The sequence below is a fragment of the Lonchura striata genome, chromosome 1 (genome assembly GCF_050655825.1).
Source record: "Lonchura striata isolate lonStrDom1 chromosome 1, ASM5065582v1, whole genome shotgun sequence".
NCBI lineage: Eukaryota > Metazoa > Chordata > Aves > Passeriformes > Estrildidae > Lonchura > Lonchura striata.
Genome location: NC_140703.1, coordinates 86189577 through 86209905, shown reverse-complemented (window position 1 = coordinate 86209905; position 20329 = coordinate 86189577). Strand labels below are relative to the sequence as shown.

The window sequence follows — 20329 nt, the reverse complement described above, 5'->3', positions numbered from 1 at the left end:
ATAGCAAACACACTTTAGGTCATTCATTTTTCTCTTGTATTTTTATTGACAACATTGATTCAAAATCTAATATCCTACCTTGGGTGATTTGATCGGTATAGGCTTTTTATCTATAGGTACAGGACTGTGAGGTACCACACAAGATTCTTCTAAATCACTCTCTTCATTTCCTATTTTGGATTCTTCTACATCAGCAGATTCAGATTTTTTTGGCACTGTAAAAAAAAGTATTATTTTTTCATATAGTCTGGTTAGATTTTACAGCATCACATTTTTAGGTTTACATGATAATCTAAGCACACACAATGTTTAAGATCTGTCTGTAATAAAATGGAAATGTATTCTTGATAAACTCTCTGTCCAACTATTACCAAGTTAACTCTATTATTACTTGCAGTATGCTTTAAAGACAAACTCAAAAGCCCTTTGGTGTCTGTTTACCACATTAATTTATTTCCAGAAATAGCATTGTTTGACTACACTTTAATAAAACATGATTTCTAAAAAGATGTCACTTCCAGTTGAATGTTACTAAAACCAATTCAGAGGGTCTGATATTGAAGGATTATTTTTAATACACTGGAACATGAAGAAACACGTCTCAACTAAACCTGACATTTTTGTTTGCCAGTTCTTGCTGTAGGATCTGACACGCAACCACTGGTTTATAAAACGTCCTGAAAAAGCAGCAGAAAGCGAATGGCTTTGATGCTTTGTCTAAGGAGTCTCATATAGCAGCAAACCTTGAAATACGATGGATTTCCATTGTTTTTAAGAGAATGCAACATTAATTCTGCCTTACCTCTTTTTTTCCTTTTTTCTCTAATGATTTTCTGAGCTACCCTTCGCCATCGGGGCAAGGAACTAAGAAGTTTAAATTTGGACATTATAGAGAGATCATTGCAAACTGCAGGACGCAGCTCATTGAATAAGAACCTCAAACGCTCAATGACAGGAGCACAGACTTCCTTGTAAGAACGCCCTTGTTCCTGATGTGTCTACAAAAAATATTGAAAGATTAGTATTGTATAATACACAATAAAATGAACAACATACAACTTTTTAATAAAACACTTCAAATGAAAATTCATCAGCAGCTAAGAGGCTTACCTTAATCAGTGAGCATTTTGCTTGGTAGACAACACGACACACGTCCACTACAGATTTTGGTAGGGTTTTGTGCTTTACCTGGTCAACTCCAAGGGTACCAGGATGAACAAGAGACAGTGCTACATGACCTTAATGAGAAAAGACAATGTTTGAATATGTATTTCTAAAGCCATCCATAGCAGAGTTTAAGCTGGTCAAAACAAATACACCACAAGCCTACCTACCCAAATCTTCATGCTTCAGAAGACAACACAGTAACAGACGTCCCACTTCTTCAACAGGATGCTCAGGAGGGAATGTGATCGGTGTTGTTAAGTGACACTGTTTACAGTACCTCTCTATTTGACACAAAAAGTCCTAAGAAAACACACAACAGCCTCCGTTTAATTTCAGTTTTAAAATACAATGAAAGGACTCAAAATACCACAGGCAGCATTTAAATAACACTGAATCATCTCCACAATCTGAACATTCCTGAGATATAATATGCAGTATGTGCAATTTAACACACAGCAACTACAACCCAATACTATAAATACCCTACATCCTTTCTCAAGAGAAACATGAGTCAAGGAATAAAGCTACTACTACTTTGATGTCTTCATCAGATAGGTTATCTGACACAATTTTTAATTGTCTTCTGATCATGATTCATCATTGTCACTATTCCCAAATACTTATTTAGGGTTTTTTCATGAAGGAGCTGAACTCGGAAAGTTAGAAAACCTGAATGTATTACAGAAGATTGTGAAAAACCGTGTGATTTATGTTGAGCACTATCTCAATTCCAACCATGTCAAACCTCAAGACCCAAAGGGACTTTAAGATAAAGGCATATGTGAACCTGAAACATAAAACATTTTGCATCTTGACAAAAAAAACTCCATCCTAGTTCAACTGGAGGTGAGCAGGATCTCTCAATGCTACTGAAACTTGACATGAGAAGTAATGTATTAACCAATTCTTTTGTAAGAAGATTCAAATTTTTCAGTTCCCCCAGTAAAAAATTCTGAGGAATAATATACTATTATGCCATTAAATGAAATATACACATTTTTCCATTAGTAGTACTCAGCCATTGCTTTCACAAAAAAATAATTCTGAAACAACTTTTTCAGTTGTTTTGCTACCACCTTCGGAGAATTTTCATCACCATTACCACCCTTTAGAAACAGTATTTGTGCACAGAACTACTGAGGGCTTACCTTCACAGTGTGATCCTGAATATTATTATCTGCAATAGCTTGGAGAAAGGGTTGTGAATGGTCACTCAAAGTTAATCGATGTGAATATAGTTTTGATTTATTTGGGGTGGTGTTACCAGGTGAGCTGCAATGGTCTTCATCTTTTTCCTCATTGTAACTGTAATGAATCTGACTAGTTTGCAAGCCTCCAGAAAAGATTGATGACTTCAACCATTCTAAAATAAAGAAAACATGAGTGAATCTTCTGATCAAAGACCAAGCTATCAAGACTCAATTTACTCTAATGAAATGCATTCACAGACTTCAACAACATTTAGGAGCTTTCTCATTTGCTAAAACTTTTTCACAGGGGGAAAAAAGGATTCTGTAACAAAGAAACAATTAACTAACAGGGCAGCCATCATATGTTTAAAGATATAGGGCCTTAGCAAATTTTCTGCTATTAATACTGAATTATATCTTCGATTCACCAAACCAAGACACCCAGTAAGAAACTACCAAATACCTCATGATCCACTCTTAAATAACAACAAATTGGTGAGATAGGAGACTGCATAGCATCATTTTCTATTTTATGTTGCAGACAATGAAATTCTAAATTCAACTGTCAAAATTATCTAATCTCTATTTAAATCTTGTTAAATTACTGGGATGTTGATGAGTGTGGTAGCTAATGCTAAGAATAAAGAACTACAGAAGACATCAAGACTAGAAAAGTGATACATTTTCGGTTAACTTATTTGTCCTTTGTCTTTTTCTTGCAAGCTTTGACAAATATTTATCACTTAATAAAGCTCAAAATGGCACCCTGCTTACTGGCACATTCAATTTCCAGAGGAGAAAGTGGTGTGCTCATTGCTAGGTAGGAAGCGTGCAGTCCGAGGAGAAGACCCAAATTTCGTTCTGTGTCTATCAGAGGCGATGACAAAGTGCTGATATCTGGCGTTGTAATCACTTCCTGGTCAGGCTGCACAAAATAAATAGCAATTGTAAATCAGAGCTGAGCTCCAACAAGAAATCTGACAGCAAAGCAATGCTTAACTTTAATAAGCATTTACTCACTATTAACATTTTTACCTCTATATATTGGCCAACACAGAAGGCATGCATTGATTCCCGTGTGTCCTCAAACTGCAACGCAGCTTCCAAAGCAACAACTGGGTCCTCACCAGCAAACTGAGCTAATGAAACAATGAAGTAGTCAATACAATATCTAAAAATCTGTTAATTCCACGTAGCTTTGAAACAAAAGTAATTTAACTCAAATGAAAATTCTCACCAAGTATGCTACTGCCAGTTAAAGACTGGGTTTGGAAGTCCTTTATATCATACACTTTCCCATCGATCACTGTCCAAAATCCTCCATCTTTGTTGTGGTTCTCTAGATCAGCCTTACGTATAAGTGTCACCTCCTCATTATTTCTGCAACTCTGGCCAGTAAAAAATGAACCTATCCATATAAAACAGAAAAAATAATTTATAAACAGAAAATCAGAAAGTAAGGGGGTTTTTCTGAACATTCTTTTAATAGTTGCTTAATTCAATTCTTCACATCTGTTCAAAAGCTGCTTATTTTTTTTATACACTCAAAAGTATAAGTGGCTTTTAAGTTCCTGTCTACATATTGTGCAATTAAACTGTTTGAATACTGTGTCCTAAGGCACTAACCTTTAATGTCATCTACCATCGTCCAGCTATATGGCCGTTTTGTGTGGAGGTGGAGTAGAACAATCAGTTTGCTGGTAAATCACTGCTCTAATCACTTCTTCCTCCAAATTACTGTAGTTTTATTACTCACTTGCCTGCAAGGTATTTGCTGCATATTTCATTTCAGCTTAAATTCAGATTTTTTTAATATAAAAGAAGCCTTTCTTTTGACCACAGACACAGCTCATATTACAAAGTGCCCTAGGAAAATAATCTTTATTTCAAAGCTTTCATATTACTCATCCTTTGTATTACAGAGAGAATTTAGTATCTAAATGCCTAGATGTACTACTCAGCTTTCCACTGCAACTTTTTGTACTCAAAATGCAACATGATGTGAACTACTTCTTGAAAAAGCAGCATCTGTACTCTGCTTAATGCTACCTCTATATGTAACCTCCTTAATAACGTACTGACAGAAATAAATACTGCCTTATGACTGCCATATAATTTGGTTAATAAAACTTTGTAGTGTGAAGTAGGATTCCCTTCTTGAGAGTAGTTCAAGAACAGCCACCATTTTTATACAGCTACTTTATTAAAAAGCAGTCCATATGCTGCTAAATTCATACCCATTATTCCTGGCCATGCTAAATCCTCATTGTCATCCCTTTCCTTTCCAGGGGCTAAGTGGTTAAATCTGTCTAGATGTTCCAGCAAGCCAGCCAATAGAGGGATAGCACCAGCTTCCTGCATTAATCCAGCATTTTTACTGAGGAGTAGCACTATAGAAACCACCAGTTCTGGAAGAAGAATGCCTAAAATAAAAAACAAAGAGGATACTTACATTTAGTTCAAGTTCTACATTCATTGCACATTGCATTGCAGAAGTAAATCACCATTAATATACTCTGCCTTTGATTAGTCTTGAGTACAAAGCTCTTGCCTTCCTGAATTTTCCCTCCTCCTGTCCCATTAACCAAAGAATTAAACTGATTCCTCCTTAGTCATTTAGAACTTTCTTAAAAGTCTTAAAATTCCATGGAAGGGGAAGAAAAGAGAACAAAAAGTAAAAACCTACCTGTTAAATCTCCATCCACAACAAAAGATACTTCTGCAAAATGCCTATGACTAGTACAAGCAATGCTGGTTGCCACAGGAAGAATATCACTAATGTGTGTGCACAGAAGAGCAGTGTATTTCTTCAGTAAAGAACCAACACCTAAGAGATCAGGACCTGTATAAAAATAAAGGAAGGAAGAGCACAGAAAACCATGACATAGTCATATTTAAGAAACAGACTTCAAAAGCTGACACACTCTTCTGAAATTATGCCACTGGATATTAGCACTTATTTAGAAAAATCACATATTTTTTAGAATTTATAAAAAGTTTATTATCTATCCTAAGTTTATTACCCTATTACCCAACCAAAAAATGATTCACTTACAGAAACAATGTAAATAAACAGTTTTCAAACACTGTTCAGACAGCAACTAGGCTGATAAGTGAGACAAGAAGATAAAACTAAAATAAACTGCTATCCTGTAAAAGCTATTACAGAAATACTTGGGGAGGGGTCAGAGGTTCTTTGCTTTTATCTTTAAAACCACAACTTACTGTATGTATTAGGGACCTGGCCAACACAATCTGCTGGGTAGAGTTTGCTGACAAGCAGACGCTGAAAACGTAGCAACAGGTCCAGAGAAGCAGATCTCTCCTTGCTATAAAGCTCCTGGTCCATGCAGGAAGAAATGCGACGAGCAACGTCTTTTAGTTTGGCTATGGTCTGGGAAGCGATGTTCCTAAGTGGTATAAAAGTATCACTTAAGGGGAGCTCAGAGTGAAGACAGTCCACAGTCCATGGATTAAGCTTTTGCTACAATTTTGCATAAATATGTAAGAAGCCTCTGCAAAGTTTCTATCCAGAACTTTCACTCTTTTGCACTGTAGTGCTCAAAAAAGTCAATGGTTTTGTGCATACATTTTGGTTAACAGGATTTGTAAAATACCTTGAATTTGTGCTTTTTGTCATCACTCACTACAAAACACAATTTGACAATCTTCACTGAGAAGCTGCAGTGAAAACCATGACACTACGTAGCTCAAAAGAGCCTCAGTATTGATTAAATTACATGGTTGCCATCACAATTTAGTGAAAAAGTACAATAAATTTCTTAGTAAACTTGTAATTATTTCCTGCTATACATCCTCTATGTTAAGTACTCCTTCAGCTCCTCTGGCTGATACAAAGCAGCTTTGTTTTCAGCACTCTAAATCGGTCATGCACTCGTAACTCTCAGTCAAGAATTTAAAACTGAGGTTTCTTCCCCGCTGACAGTCTCCTTGAGGCAGTTCTAAATAAATGGGACAAGATACTCAGTTCTAAACAAATTTGTGGTGATTCTCACACTTTGTAAGGACAGTCTTCTAAACATTTGTCCTGTATCGGCCACAAAAACTTTCAGATACTTCTTTCAGAGAAGTATCGAGGTCCATAAAACCAAGGCAATCTTCCTAAAATTGGGTAATTTAGTATAGAACATTGCTCCTTAGCAAACAGCAGAACTACAGCTAAGCTACAAGAATGTTCAATATTTTGAATTCTGAAGAGCTAAAAATGCTAGCAAAAGACTTTATTTACTAACCAAAATTAACCATTGTTTAGCCGACTAGCTCATAGAACATTTAAATACATCTTCTGTATTTAAATACAAAACAATTACCTTAGTAACTGCTGAATTAACTGAACTAATGGTAAACTTTGTTTTCCTGCAGATTCATAGATTCCAGTGTTAATTAGGTCTTTGTCCAATGGAGTTCTGCTCCTGTGAAGTGTTGATGCATTTGCTTCTTGTTCATCAATTTCTTTTTCTTTCTGTGCTTCTTTCTTTGCTTCAATATCCTAAAAAAGTAAATCAAGGTAAAGAAAACACAAGAACTTCCACTATGATTATGAATCATTTTGCTAACAAGCATTCATGGTAATAAGATCAAGTTACTTTTACCTACAGCAAAAATGAAACAATTCCTACCAAACAAAGTGAGTACTGTATATTCCGTAACCACCATATGGGCACACTTTTTTAAAAACAATTATAATGTAAAAAGAAAGGCAAAGTGAGGGATGAAGGTGGTGAAGGTAAAAAAGAGGAAGGCAACTCCACAAAACCATGGTGGACACACGCCAGGAGCTGCTGCACAGCTCACAGTTGAAAGCACATTTACTCTTGTATTTAGAAAAGTAACAAATCCAGTACCCTGCATAAGAATGTGAACTGCAAAGCTGATGAACCATACCTGAATTTCTGCAGTAATAGCAGCGTTCAGTGCAGACTCTAAACCTCCATCAGCCATCAAGCTGCCCACCAAGAGGTCAATCATAAATCTACGCCCTGGGCTGACATTCATTTCATTTCCTGAAACTAAGGATGGAAGAAGTTACCAATGAAGTCAAAATGCAAGGCCCAAACCAAGAAGCTGCAATCTGAGGACTGACCTGCGCTGGGCAGGAGCGCTGAGAGCGCCCTGGCGCGCTCCTCCGCCGTGGGCAGCAGCACAGACCAGCCGCTCTGCAGCACCGCCTGCGCCGCCGACTGCACCGTGTTAAGAACCCCGGCGTTGCTGGCCAACGTTACCACTGTCTGCTTCAAGCTGTTGAGCAGGATACTGCCCAAACCTAAGCCAAGGCATTCTGGATCCACCTGATGACTAATGGAAGCATGAAGCTGAAATAAATATTGGGGGGGGGGGGGGGGAGAAAAAAAGGCAAATTTTAATTAATAAGGGAGATGAACTTGGTAGGGATGATGGGAAGTCACTCCTGGAGCAAGTAAGCAAGTTCATTGACTGAGATACAACTTTCACCTGCAAATCCATAAAATTACAGGGAAATGCTGGCTTGCCTACATCCTGAATTTAAACCAATACTCAAAGATTACAAATGATAGCTTTAACCCTCAAAGATCTGAAGTAAACCTAAAGAATAACCTAAACTGTTTCTGCATCACTACCTCATGCTAGAAAAAACAGCACATTTTCAGTGACTGTCAGACACCAATTAAAGAGATCATTCACTTTTAAATATACTATTTAGAATTTATAAATATGCTCAGAATCCCTAATTATACACTGCTTAATCCATTTATATATTGTTTTTATAGTTCATTCTTAATGAAACTGAGAAGCTGTCAAGGAGAACAAAAAAAACACCACTAGATGCCAAATTCCAAAGAGCATAAAATGACAGTGTAGTTATTTCACTTTCTAAAATCAATACAAGTGCTTTAAGGCACATTAAAGGTCATAGTTTCCATCCAAGCAACTCAGTAAAAACATTCAGTTCAATGACTGCTGAAAGTGTAAGAAATTGAAGGTACCTGAAGTCTTAGAAGATTTAATGTTGCCACAGCCATACACTCCTTTTCCTGAGGAGGGGGCCAGTCAGAGGATCCATCCATTCCCTCAGTCACTTGTCTCAGTAACAGATCCAGCTGCTCAAATGTCATGGGACAAACATCCACCACAAAAGGTACCCGCAAGCCTATTGACCATTCTGAACATGATGACCAAGCAAAACTCTATAAATGGAAACAACACACAAAGTTCCACAGTTAGTTATTTTCTAAATATGACACTGACTACAGATAGGAGTGTAAAGCTAAATCTGCCTTCAAACTGTAATAGGTGATGTGGAAATTATACCAGCACAACTGTCAAAGAGAATGCTCAACTTGCATCCTTGTAAACATACATAATAAATCCATACAGATCCAGAACACTCTTATCATATTTTCCAACGTGTTGTCATACCCAGTCCAGATATCTCACTACTTCTGCTACAGGAAACATTCTGCTGACAATTCCTCAATTGCTGTATCACACAAAACAAAACAGATAAATAGATGCTTCTCAGAATACCCAACAGAGGGAAAATAATCACCACTTTTTTGGCAGAACAACTGTGTAAGATTTATTTTTTCCAAAGCCTTAATTTACTCAGAATAAGGAGGAATACAAAAAGTCATGCAAGCACAGAAAGAAGGACCAGGATTATAATACAGAACACTAACCTCAGTGGGAAGTAAAACCAAAGAACTCAAAACCTACCTGAGCAGGTCCACAGGCAATTCCAACTATGTGCTTTGTGTCTAATCCTGGGAGAGCTGCAGGCTCTGGTTTAGTGATACGCAAAGTATCAAAATGCTGACACTGATCATTGCTTCCCCAGCTGTGCACTTCACTGTCTTCAGTCAGTGCTAAACAATGGGTAGATCCAGCTGCCACATCTATCACTTTCTTTCCTGATAAGAAAGTTAGATATAGGAAATATATCTTTGATACAATTGACAGAAAAATAGCAGAGATAAGGAAAACTATGCTAATTACAACCATGCTTAACTAGGAACATATTATGCATGTCATGAGTCTCATTTCTGTCTCAGTAGTGGATTGGAAGAGTACAGCAAAGCATAAACCAAGAGACAGATAAATACAGACATTTACAAGTTTAAAAAAATTTTTCTACTTTGTGTCCCTTCTACTTAGAAACTGTTTTGGGAAAGAATTTTTTAAAGATTTCCCCATCTATGATGAGAGACTGTAAAATTATTGTCATTTAGATCATCCAACATATATGAGTAACAATTTAAATGAAAGACAGAACCTCAAGTCTTCTCCCAAATGAAGGAAGTAATTTTCTCTCCATTACAAACTAGTCAAAAGTCAAACATAACTTTAATGACATTATTTGTTGCCTGTTAATTTATTCTATTCTCCTGCCTTAATCTAAGCATATATTAAATATATTTAATTGCATGACGATGCAAACATACTTGCTTTAAATAAGCATTTCTGTGAACCTAATAAAAGAAAAGCAGTAAGAATTAAGAGAACACAAGACATGCAGCAATTTAAAGTAGTCATAATATAGTGTCTTTAAGTCTACTAAAATCTTGTAGGTGTAAATGCACCTACAAGTGATGGGAAATGCACATGATTACCTTTTTCAATGCTACCGGCATAAAATATGACAGAGTACATGGTATCATCACTCAAAGCAGAGTTCATTTGTGTCAGGTAAAACGTTCCAACAACTGAAAGAGCCTTGGAATATTTCCCACTCTGACAATTACCTTTCAAGCCTTCCAGCAGTTTGGGATATCGAACGTGCTCTTCTGTCCCATGCCCAAGTCTCTGATTGTCACCCTTCCCCCAGGTGTAGACCTGGCCATCTTTGGTTAAAGCAATAGAAAACTGACTCCCACAGCGTACTTTCACAATGTCCAGATCTTGAAGCTTTTCTATCAACTTGGGAGTTTTGCAACCATCACTGCCTCCTCGTCCCAGTTTTCCATAGTCTCCATCACCCCAAGACCACACCTGGCCTTTAAATCAGGAGAACAAAAACAAAAAAAATAATTGCACTGCTTTTTTCATGTAATAAAGACATCTGTTTTAACGAGTAAGTTCATAATCTGAGATTGTATAACAAGCACAAGTTTTAAGTTGTATTTTAAGAAAAGCAGTTCCAAAATAATTTCTAATCGTTTGTGACAATAAGAAAGAATAGTATCTGAAAAACTGTCATGCTGACAAACCTAAACATAAAAAGTGCAGTATCTAACATTCATTGACAATCTATCAAGGTGTGGAAAGTCCTTCTTAAAAATAAATGAAGCATAGGATTTACTATAAATCAAGCAAGTTAAAAACTGCTTTCTTTAGTTATTTGCAAGAACTCACAAAATTTTTTCCACATCAAATGGCCAAATTTTCTCTTAAACCTATTTTCATTTTCAGTTTATATCACTCAAGCATTTCTCCAAATGAAATCATCACATTTATCATGTTTTTTTGAAATACACTACTAAATCTGTGTCCTGATGTAGGGACTTAGAAACAGTCAAGTCATTCTGCATCTGCAGTAATTAAAATTATAGTTCAAGAACGATAAACTCATGCATGTCCAAATGGAAAGCCTTGTTTTACATTCTGATGCATTTCTGTACTCTGCTTGCATAAGCAGAGTCCCTAAGGAAAGAGAGGAAAGAGATTGATAAAAATCTGGGTTTCCATTTCCTGTATGAGCAAACATTTCAGTTTTTAAATAATGCACATCATATTAACCAGCTGTATTTCAAAGGAGCAACTAGCCTCCAAGAATTATCTGCTTTCTAAGAGATAATTTTGGAGCTTAACCTCACAATGAAATGCAGGTTTCAAATTAGTCTCACCCTAGGCACCTTGGTCAGGAATGTTGGAAAGATGAACTTCCATGCAGTTTCTCTTTGACACTTCCAAAGGGTTAAGAGAATTCCTACTCTGAATTCTGGCTCTTGTGACAACTTGAGATATTTGCACTTACATAGTAACCAATAAAATTTTGACACATGCACATATATGTACTACACATCTACATGAAATATATATACACCATAAACTCAATATATTTACATATTCATAAGGAATGTACTGTATATCTATGCATGAAAATACCTCTGCAAAAGGATAAACAAAATGTATAAATGTACATATTCTTTTCCCCAGAAGGAATTTCAGCTTCAAATTCTTACAGAATTTAAACTGCTAGAATAAGCATATCTGCAGTACAAATATCCTCAGAGTAAAAGAAAGGACAGGTAACCTTACTTAAAATGTTAAGTTTTGTTTTGCTACTAACCATTTTCAGTAACTGCAAGAGTCTGAGCATCTCCACTCCCACACGACACATCAATAACTTTGAGTCCTTTCAGCCCCGTGACCAGCATTGGGATGGTCTGATCTTCACTGGAACCTTCAAAACAAAGTGGTTCTGTGAGAAGCAATACCCAGAAGGCCGGTCAGGTTCTTTTGTTTCTTTTCTGTTGCTTCTTTGCTTTTGGATGTTTTGTTGTGTGACTATAGGGCAGCATTGTTTAGTTTTGTTTTCAGATTTGAGTATCATGACTAAGCTCCCATATGGTTTCTGAGAGATATCCAACAAGGATTTAACCCACAAAATAGTCTTAGCTTCACAAGGAAGGAAACAGAACATTGCAGATTTTTCTTCTCTATCCAATTGAGTATTTCCAGAAAACTCAGGGAATTTAATGGGTTTGAGACAATCCCTCCCATAATTATTTCAATTCACATGAAGTCACATGTTCTCAGATCAGCTTTAGCTGGGATGAAAGATCATTTGCAACAGGCACTAAATTTTTCAACAACTTATTTGAAGATATCAACTAACTCACCATGACCGAGCCTGCCATAGTTTCCTCGTCCCCATGTATACAGCTCTCCCTCGGCAGTAATGGCTGCGCTGTAGGTGCTTCCACATGCAATATGAACAACATGTTTTCCAGCTTGCTTCCCAGATAAAGCAGATATCATCTTAGGTTCCTCCAGAGGGCTATTTAAAGAGAAGGTGACATATTTTACAAAAGGTGATTTGATGAGTAGGTGATAAAAGGCGTGACATACTTGTTAGAATTGCTGCAATTCTACCTGCAAGCCCTATTATTAGTCTGAAGTAACAAAATACAAGCAGAACTACAAGCCAAAATTAAGTTCAAATTGTTCAACAATACACAAACCACTGAAGGAATGTCTAACAACTGCAACCTGTTTCCCATTGAGTTCATGAAATATTTTTTTTAAATATTTGTCTATTGTTAAAAATACTACCTTTAATTACTGTATCTGACAAATCAATTTCATGACACTGATAACCCTTGGGTAGCCTCTCTCTTACCTCCAAGGGGAGGAAGACACATAAAATCTCTAAAATATATGGATGCACAGCCCCTTGGCAATACTGCTGTAGAAGACTGCTTCTATACAAAAGCAGGAGCAGTAATGTCCCAGAAAAAAGGACTAACTGCAACATAACTGCATAAAAAATAATGACCCTTCTCCAACATGTGAGTCAACATTTCAGAGAAAATGCACTCTGGATTTGTAAAACCATTAATAAATAACCTGATAACAGTAGTCACTACTACACTTCCACCTACAAGAACTTCAGAAAGTAGCATAAATAGAGAACTAGGAATATTCCAGAGAAAACACGCAGGGAGAATGCAACTTTTGTTCAGTAACAGAGCAAAATGTCAAATGCTCAACATTGCTTATATACACAACAAAATAATTTTTACTATGAATTCAGAACACTTTCAAATAAATGTTACTATTATTTTTAATACATACACTGTATCCCCATGACCTAGTCTTCCACCATCTCCACAACCCCAAGAGAAAACTTCACCATTTGCTGACAAAGCCAAATAGTGATGCCCATCTGAATGTGCTGCTATCTTCACAATATTTCTGGAAGCTAGACTCTGCACCAGCTGTGGACCCTGTAAACCAAGCAAAAGCAATATGCTTACAAAATCTGCTGACATTTTCCATGACATAACTAGCTACAATTTTCCTATTTCCAGTTTTATCAAAACTTTGCTCTCTAATGAGGTGAAGGCATGAAGCAAAAGTGATCAAATATGACAATGCTTTGAAGTTATTCATTCCCATTCTTATAGGTCTTCAGTACACATGAAAATGGTGTTTATCTTAACATTACAGGATATCTTAGTTTACAAGTATATTTTTGTTTGAGAAACTACACCATTTGGAAACAGTTATATCACTAAAGTAAGATCCATTTCATGTCTTCCACTTTCTGAAATTATCAGGGCCAGCATACCAATAAAAGCAATTATCATAGTATCCATAAGCTCTAGTCTGATACAAATTACAGAAATCATATGCTTTTCACCAAATCAACCCAAGAGACAAACCCCACTATTTCTGAAAGTTCAAATATCACAGTACAGAAGGTCACAAAAAATCAGCATGTCTCCATCTACTCTCCACAGAAATTGTAAATATTTAGAAGAGGAAACTTATTAAGTAATACAGAACAAATTTTTAAAAACATGTAAAAAACTCTCACCAGAGTATCGCTGTTATATGCTTGTGTATAAACTCTTCCATTTCTAGATAATATCAGAAAACGTTTCTCTGCACAAGCAACCTGCACGACACCAAGGTTGGCCAGTCCTTCACACTGAATTGGACCACTCACATTAGCATAGTATTTCCAACCTATTAATCCCCAAGCAATGACCTCTTGCAGTGATCCCTAGGAAATCATAAAATCTGTAAGTACTTAAATTTTGAAATATACAGCTCAATAAAATCCACAGAGCAAATTATTTTTTACAACTTTATATACCAAATGTGTTCAAATCCAAGACCACCATTCTTTCCAATAGTCAATAAAACCAACCTAATTAGAAGATACCTAAATTAAAGACTTGCATGCATCATATTCAGTTCAGTCTGGTATTAAATAAGCAACAAGAGATTCAGAGATTTTTCAGGTTGGAAAATTTCGCATTTACTCTTTTCTCTCTTATTTATTCATTAAGTCAGACCCCAAACATTTATAAAGTCTGGTCTTGAGAACTTATTCTGAGAAATAAGAGCTTAAAATATGGCAGAATTAGCCACAGTGTGGTAAGAAAGAATAGCTCATAAACCATAAAATTGCACTCCAAGGCTCACTCAAAAAGGGCTGATGTAATAAAAGTTACCCAAGTAAGACAAATTTCAGAAGTCAAGATTATGTTGTGAAAATCAGAAAGGAATTTGAAGAATCTTAGGAGCTCTTTTCCTTGCATTCTGAAATTCAGTTATGCTTTTAGGGAAAACATCTTACTGTAGTTGATATTGCAAACAATCACCTTATGAGATGTAGGAGAGCTACACTGTGGAGGCATACATGGAGTGGCAAGGCGGTCTAAATGGGCCATGATCACCACAGCTGTTTGTCTCAGATCAATCGCCAGCTCATTGTCCTGTGGCAAAGTCAAATACCTCAAAAAACTTTCATTTGGACTTAGAGGGTAAGTCAGCAGCTGGAAAAGAGAAAAGAGCCGTCAGAGAAACATTCAAGGGATATCCATGCTACTACACAATAAAGTTTAGACAAGATAACTATCTGCACAAGTGTAAGAGAAAATTAATTAACTCTGCACATCCTTTTTTTCACATTAGAGAAAAATTTGAAACATGAATGTTGGCAAAATAGTCAGATTGTGTATATAATAGAAAGTTACAAGTATAATAAAATTAAGTTTTATCAACTTCAGTAATATTCAAGAAGCATCATAGTTCAATTAATTTTAAACATAAAATAAAAACAACCCAAATATGCAGAAAAGTTCTTTAGCCACATCTAAGTTCATTATCACATCAGCATTAACTACTATACATGATGCTTACCTCTAATCACACTGTGACGTTCTTCCCCCTTCCTCAAGAAACTCAAATGTTCACATGAAAACCAAACAACCATGGTGTATATACACCTTACATAAAAAAACACCACCAACAACTTTATTTGGATAATTTTATGATTATTTTAGTAGGTAAATAAAATCTCATTCCAACCTAATGCCCCTTTTAAACAATCCAAGAAAAAGTACCTGAATCTCTTCCTCAGTATTGGGCATGTCTTTATTACATATTATACTCTGGAATCTTTGTAGCAAAGGTAGAAGGGGTGCACTTGTTCCCTGTGCAGATCGCTCATTATCCGTTTCCCTCGTTCCATTATCCCAAAGTTGAAGCAGCAACATAACTGCAGATAACATTTGGCTGAAAGAGGGAATCAACATTTTCTATTAATAAGCATTCCTAAAACCATTGGGTTAGGTTAGCCACACAATTCAATCTCTACATTTTGAAGTTAAGGTAAATCAGATGTCAGGGCTTTCTGTTTTAAACAGATTATCAAAATATAAAAAATGCATTTTGCAGTCTAGATAGCATTAAGTCTCAATCACCACTGCCTTAGTGAAATGGTGCATATGCTTTGAACCACAATTATTACATTAAACCAAATCCATGAAAGCTGAAGCCTGTCAGCCCTTTCCAACAGTGATGGCTAAAAATCAGAGTGCTCATGCTTCTCACCTTAGTGTACCCCTCTGCACTGCCAGTTCAAGCAATATGGCAAGTGCCAAGTGCTGGTCTTGCAAAGGAATGTTTCCTGGCCCCTTGGTACTGGGAGCTCCATGCACATCTCTATTTAAAAGTCAAACAATATACATTAACTAATAGGAAATAATACACAATTGCTTACCAAAAGCATCTATCCCACAAACCACTAAACTTACAGAAAAATATCAAAGGGGTGATGAAAACAGCCAAGAAAAGCTCACATATTCCATATGACATCAAATTTTAGAGACACAGCTAGGCATTAAGAACACCCCAAGCTTCATTACCTATCTACAGTTCTATCAAATATGCTAAGAGCATGAAAAACATTTTTTTACAGGTGAAATTCAAATATGTTTTATGATATTCACCTTAAGGACATAGTTCCAGTATTGAAAAGACATTTCTAATAACTACTAGGAACTTCTAGTAATTACTATAAAAAGGTAACAACTTGAAGCCCTCTTAAATAACAGGGAAAAGCAAGGCACTGACTGTTCCAAGTCCAAGATAAGTGTATTATCCCTCATGCACAAAAATTTGTATTACTTTACTATACTTGAAGGGCACAATTAAGAGTGCACATATATTACCAAAGCATTCTTCTACAGATATATTTACATTAGTAAAACACAATTATTTTACTAAGTTTTCATGCAGTGATTCAGAATGTTCCAGTTCAGAATTTTCTTAAGCAGCTAAAATCATTAAGTCATGTTTAAAGAGCACCATTTCAATAGTTCATTAATTTTTTGCTTGCTTGTATAAGTACATTACAAAAGGAAGGAAATCTTTCAATTTTTCTAAAAATCAGTATGTTTATACCACCAGCTTCTGAGAGATGTAAGCTTGCTATTTAACAGCTCAAAAAAAGAAACTTACCCAGTCACAACAGACCTTAGGAATTTAGTAGCTCTTTCTACAACTTCCAGCCATACAGAAGATACAGTCCCTTCATCAAAAAGGGATGCCTCTGGTAGAGCTCGCAGTGCATCAAGTGATTCCTGTAACAATTCACTGCACAAGTCTGCATCTTCACCTAAGGAACACAGCAAGAGCAGTTACATTCCACCTTTACAGAATTCAGAAATTGCTGTACACAGTATTTTGTGAAGCTTTTTTTCAACACAAGTTACTTCCTACAGACAAAGTTCTCAATTTTTACATGAACATTTGACTACAAGCTTTTGAAGACATCTCCACCAAAAAAAAAAAAAAAAGAAATTCAGAAAACACAAATCAGCTGATTTCACTATGCAGCCACTGAGAAAAGAGGAGAACTAGAGCAGACTGGAGTAAGCCCACACCTGCCATCTGACCAAATGGTGCAGACTGAGACAGGCAGGTTTAGTGGCACAGGTCACAGTTCTGCCAACTTCTGCAATTTGACAATAGCTGACAAGAACACCAACAAGGTTCACATACAAAGCTTTTTCTAAGCTGCTACTATCATATAATAAGATAGTGGATTGACATTCTCTGAAGACTAAATCTACCTTTTCTGAAATCTAGTGCTAAAAATACATGCTTTTCATGAAATCCCAACTTACCTTCCTCAGCATAAAGTATCTCAGAAAAACCCAGCATTGATACTGGCCTGGATGGCTTTGATCAACAACAACATCGTTGGGCATAGACTCACATAAGTGCAATTATGCAAATCCATCATTCATAAATTTATAGCTCTATATCAATATTTAACACAGATACACACACTTCAGTAAGTCACATGGCTTCAAATGAAATATATATGCAATATGCTCATAGTATAGAACACAGAACTACCTGATCTCCAGGCTCTACGAAGGAAAGCAAATGCAAATGAAAGTGCTGCTCGGGATCCAACACGTGCAAGTCCCTCCACACCTTTGCCTACAGGTCTTGAGCTAAATGAAATTATATATGAATAGTTTCAATAAATTTGTATTACAATAATATATATTTATGATTATTTTTTATAACATACATTCAATGATTTTATAATTTAGCCATATGCATGCATATGCAATTACACAATTTTTATTTGTAAAGAATCACAGCTGTGCCTTGAGAAACAAAGGTAAACATCAAAATGTCAGCAACCAAAATTCAACTTCAACCACTGCAAAAAAAACAATTCAATGTCCAACATCAAACAGCTTCACAGAGAAAAATATAAACCAGACCAGCACAATGGACTGCCACCAAAAAAATGCCCATAGTTACTCAAAGTGAAATGATGCTTTACTCAAACTACACAAACATAAGGCACTTCATGTACTAATCATTTACTCAGGAAGTCTATCTTTTTAGTCAGTTTGCACTGCATAAACTAAGCTTGCAGACTTCTTAATCCTTAATTATTGATAATTAGTTCCGCCCATTTTGTCATTACTCATCTTTCTATTCAAGTCTCAGTGCTAAAAAACTTCCTTTGCACTTTCCGTACTTGTGTGTGTAAGGAAAAGACATAGCTTCAACTTTTGGTAAAATCCACTGGACTCATTCATTTTTGTTAACTTCTCATACAGACTAACAAATGAATTTAAGTAAGCTCCCCTTTATAGTCAGCAACAAGAGATTCCCCACCACTTCCATCACTGAACCACCAAGTCTAGTTTGTTTTGTTGTAACACTACAATGAAAGTGAACAGCTTAGGACTTTTTCAAGAAATTATGCTTGCATTTTTAGCAATCTGATACATATCAGTGCACTTTTTAATCAGAGCTGAAAAAAAATTTCAAGCGAACAGTCTATTCAGAGGAAGATATCCTTGTCAGAACTCCAATTCTATAATAACTAGTTGTGATATCTACTTACATTCTCCTGTCATATCTGAATCTAAAGAAAATCTAACAAAAATTTCCCTAGCCAAATTGTTTGTTCTGTCAGACAACTACTGAACACTTTATTTAATGCCTTATCTGATAGATTTTTCTATTTTTAGGTCAAGACAGCTATCCAGACATGAAAAGTAATCAGATGATTCCTTACTCAGCTACTTCCCTTGAAACAGTTGCATATAAAATGCATAATTACATAATTTCTCACTCAAACTAAGGAAGACTATGTTCAGCTTTTTTTTGTATTTGTATTAAATAGTTGCATATAAAATGCACAACTACATCATATCTCACCCAAGCTAAAGATCTATGTTCTGCTTTTATGTATTTGTATTTTATAATTTATGTGAGCTGAGCAACTATTTAACTAAGCAACTATTGACAAAAATATGTTGTTATTCAAACAATGTCATTTCCATTAGCACCATTTCTGAAACAGGCTTCTCCATACTTTCTAGATGAGCAGAACAAAAGAAAAACTTGAATAAATGTATACTTATAGCTCGAAGTTTAATATCTACAGCAATGTATTACAATAAAAATCTACTAATACAAACAGAGGCACTATAAAAAAGCACCAGGCAAGAAGGAGGAGTGATGGCAGGCAACACCACTTAATACGGTAAAGCCATCTTAAGAACTAAGAAGTTTCTTAACCATTAATGTTTCACAAGGAGGAATAAATCACATTAAGCCCTCACAAACAGGTTGATAACCTTTCTATGGTTTTTCTAATAGATTAATCTGTTCATGCATTTGTTATTACCTTTTCTTATCCACTGCAGGCAGAGGAACACTACTGCTTTTCCACTTTACTTTTACGTTCTCCTGAAGAACTGCTCTGTTCAAAGCAATGAAATATCGTTCCAGGATAACCAGCCTCTGCTTTAGCCTCATAGCTGAGAGAGCTGTCGTTGCAGTTTGTGTGGCCAGAGTTTGCTGTTCCTTTACTAGTACCTGGAGGCATTCCTTCAGTTCATTCACGTCTGAGAATCAGAGAGAAATACCATTCTATGAACATTCACCTTTGTTATATACAGTATCAAGAAAAATAAAGACAAATTGAAAACTGTAAATCGACCAGAGGTCTGAACCCAGTGGAACTCCCCATTTATAGATTTAATGCATATAAATAAATAAAACAGGTGTTTAGACACAGGTTATCATCAAAACTGGTTTTGTCTAAACATACCTAAAAATCCATATTTCATGTCTGAAATAAAAACACAGAAAATATTTATGCTTTTAAAAAAAACAAGTTAGGTAACTTCTTATGATCATCCAACCTCAAGAGTCAGACTTCTTTTAAGTGCAGGCAAGTCCCCACAAGAATTTGCTTTCATTTTGCACTGATACATATTAAATTTCTCAGAAGTTATGAAACTAAACCCAGAAGCTCTAGGATCATTGCTAAGAGCTGCTATGCTTCTGAAACAAATGTCATAAATTTTAGCTGCTATACTATTAATAAATAAAAGATCTCACTTATGTACCAATGCTAGAATATTAATTCTTCTTTCTCTTCACCACAGCAAGTATACAACAGCCCAAAGTCT

The 20329-nt window shown here is 35.9% G+C and overlaps 1 protein-coding gene across 8 annotated transcripts in view; it reads right to left on the bottom strand.

The window, feature by feature from the left end:
- HERC2 (HECT and RLD domain containing E3 ubiquitin protein ligase 2) overlaps window positions 1-20329 on the bottom strand; it is a 103475-nt gene that overhangs the window by 55564 nt on the left and 27582 nt on the right. For 6 of the 8 annotated variants that reach the window (XM_077781525.2, XM_077781526.2, XM_085582464.1 and 3 more), the window contains exons 5-31: window positions 19540-19759; window positions 17736-17836; window positions 16833-16989; window positions 15924-16034; window positions 15434-15605; window positions 14690-14863; window positions 13897-14085; window positions 13152-13303; window positions 12197-12354; window positions 11644-11757; window positions 10097-10348; window positions 9072-9265; window positions 8342-8542; window positions 7462-7690; window positions 7263-7387; window positions 6689-6867; window positions 5583-5767; window positions 5044-5199; window positions 4595-4780; window positions 3595-3765; window positions 3393-3496; window positions 3132-3282; window positions 2316-2530; window positions 1335-1467; window positions 1111-1238; window positions 803-998; window positions 79-215 (exon numbers count right to left, since the gene is read on the bottom strand). In XM_077781525.2, the coding sequence (XP_077637651.1) occupies window positions 79-215; window positions 803-998; window positions 1111-1238; window positions 1335-1467; window positions 2316-2530; window positions 3132-3282; window positions 3393-3496; window positions 3595-3765; window positions 4595-4780; window positions 5044-5199; window positions 5583-5767; window positions 6689-6867; window positions 7263-7387; window positions 7462-7690; window positions 8342-8542; window positions 9072-9265; window positions 10097-10348; window positions 11644-11757; window positions 12197-12354; window positions 13152-13303; window positions 13897-14085; window positions 14690-14863; window positions 15434-15605; window positions 15924-16034; window positions 16833-16989; window positions 17736-17836; window positions 19540-19759 (4490 nt within the window). The remainder of the gene's footprint in view (window positions 1-78; window positions 216-802; window positions 999-1110; window positions 1239-1334; window positions 1468-2315; window positions 2531-3131; window positions 3283-3392; window positions 3497-3594; window positions 3766-4594; window positions 4781-5043; window positions 5200-5582; window positions 5768-6688; window positions 6868-7262; window positions 7388-7461; window positions 7691-8341; window positions 8543-9071; window positions 9266-10096; window positions 10349-11643; window positions 11758-12196; window positions 12355-13151; window positions 13304-13896; window positions 14086-14689; window positions 14864-15433; window positions 15606-15923; window positions 16035-16832; window positions 16990-17735; window positions 17837-19539; window positions 19760-20329) is intronic. The other 2 variants (XM_077781527.2, XM_085582481.1) reach the window with 1 other exon arrangement.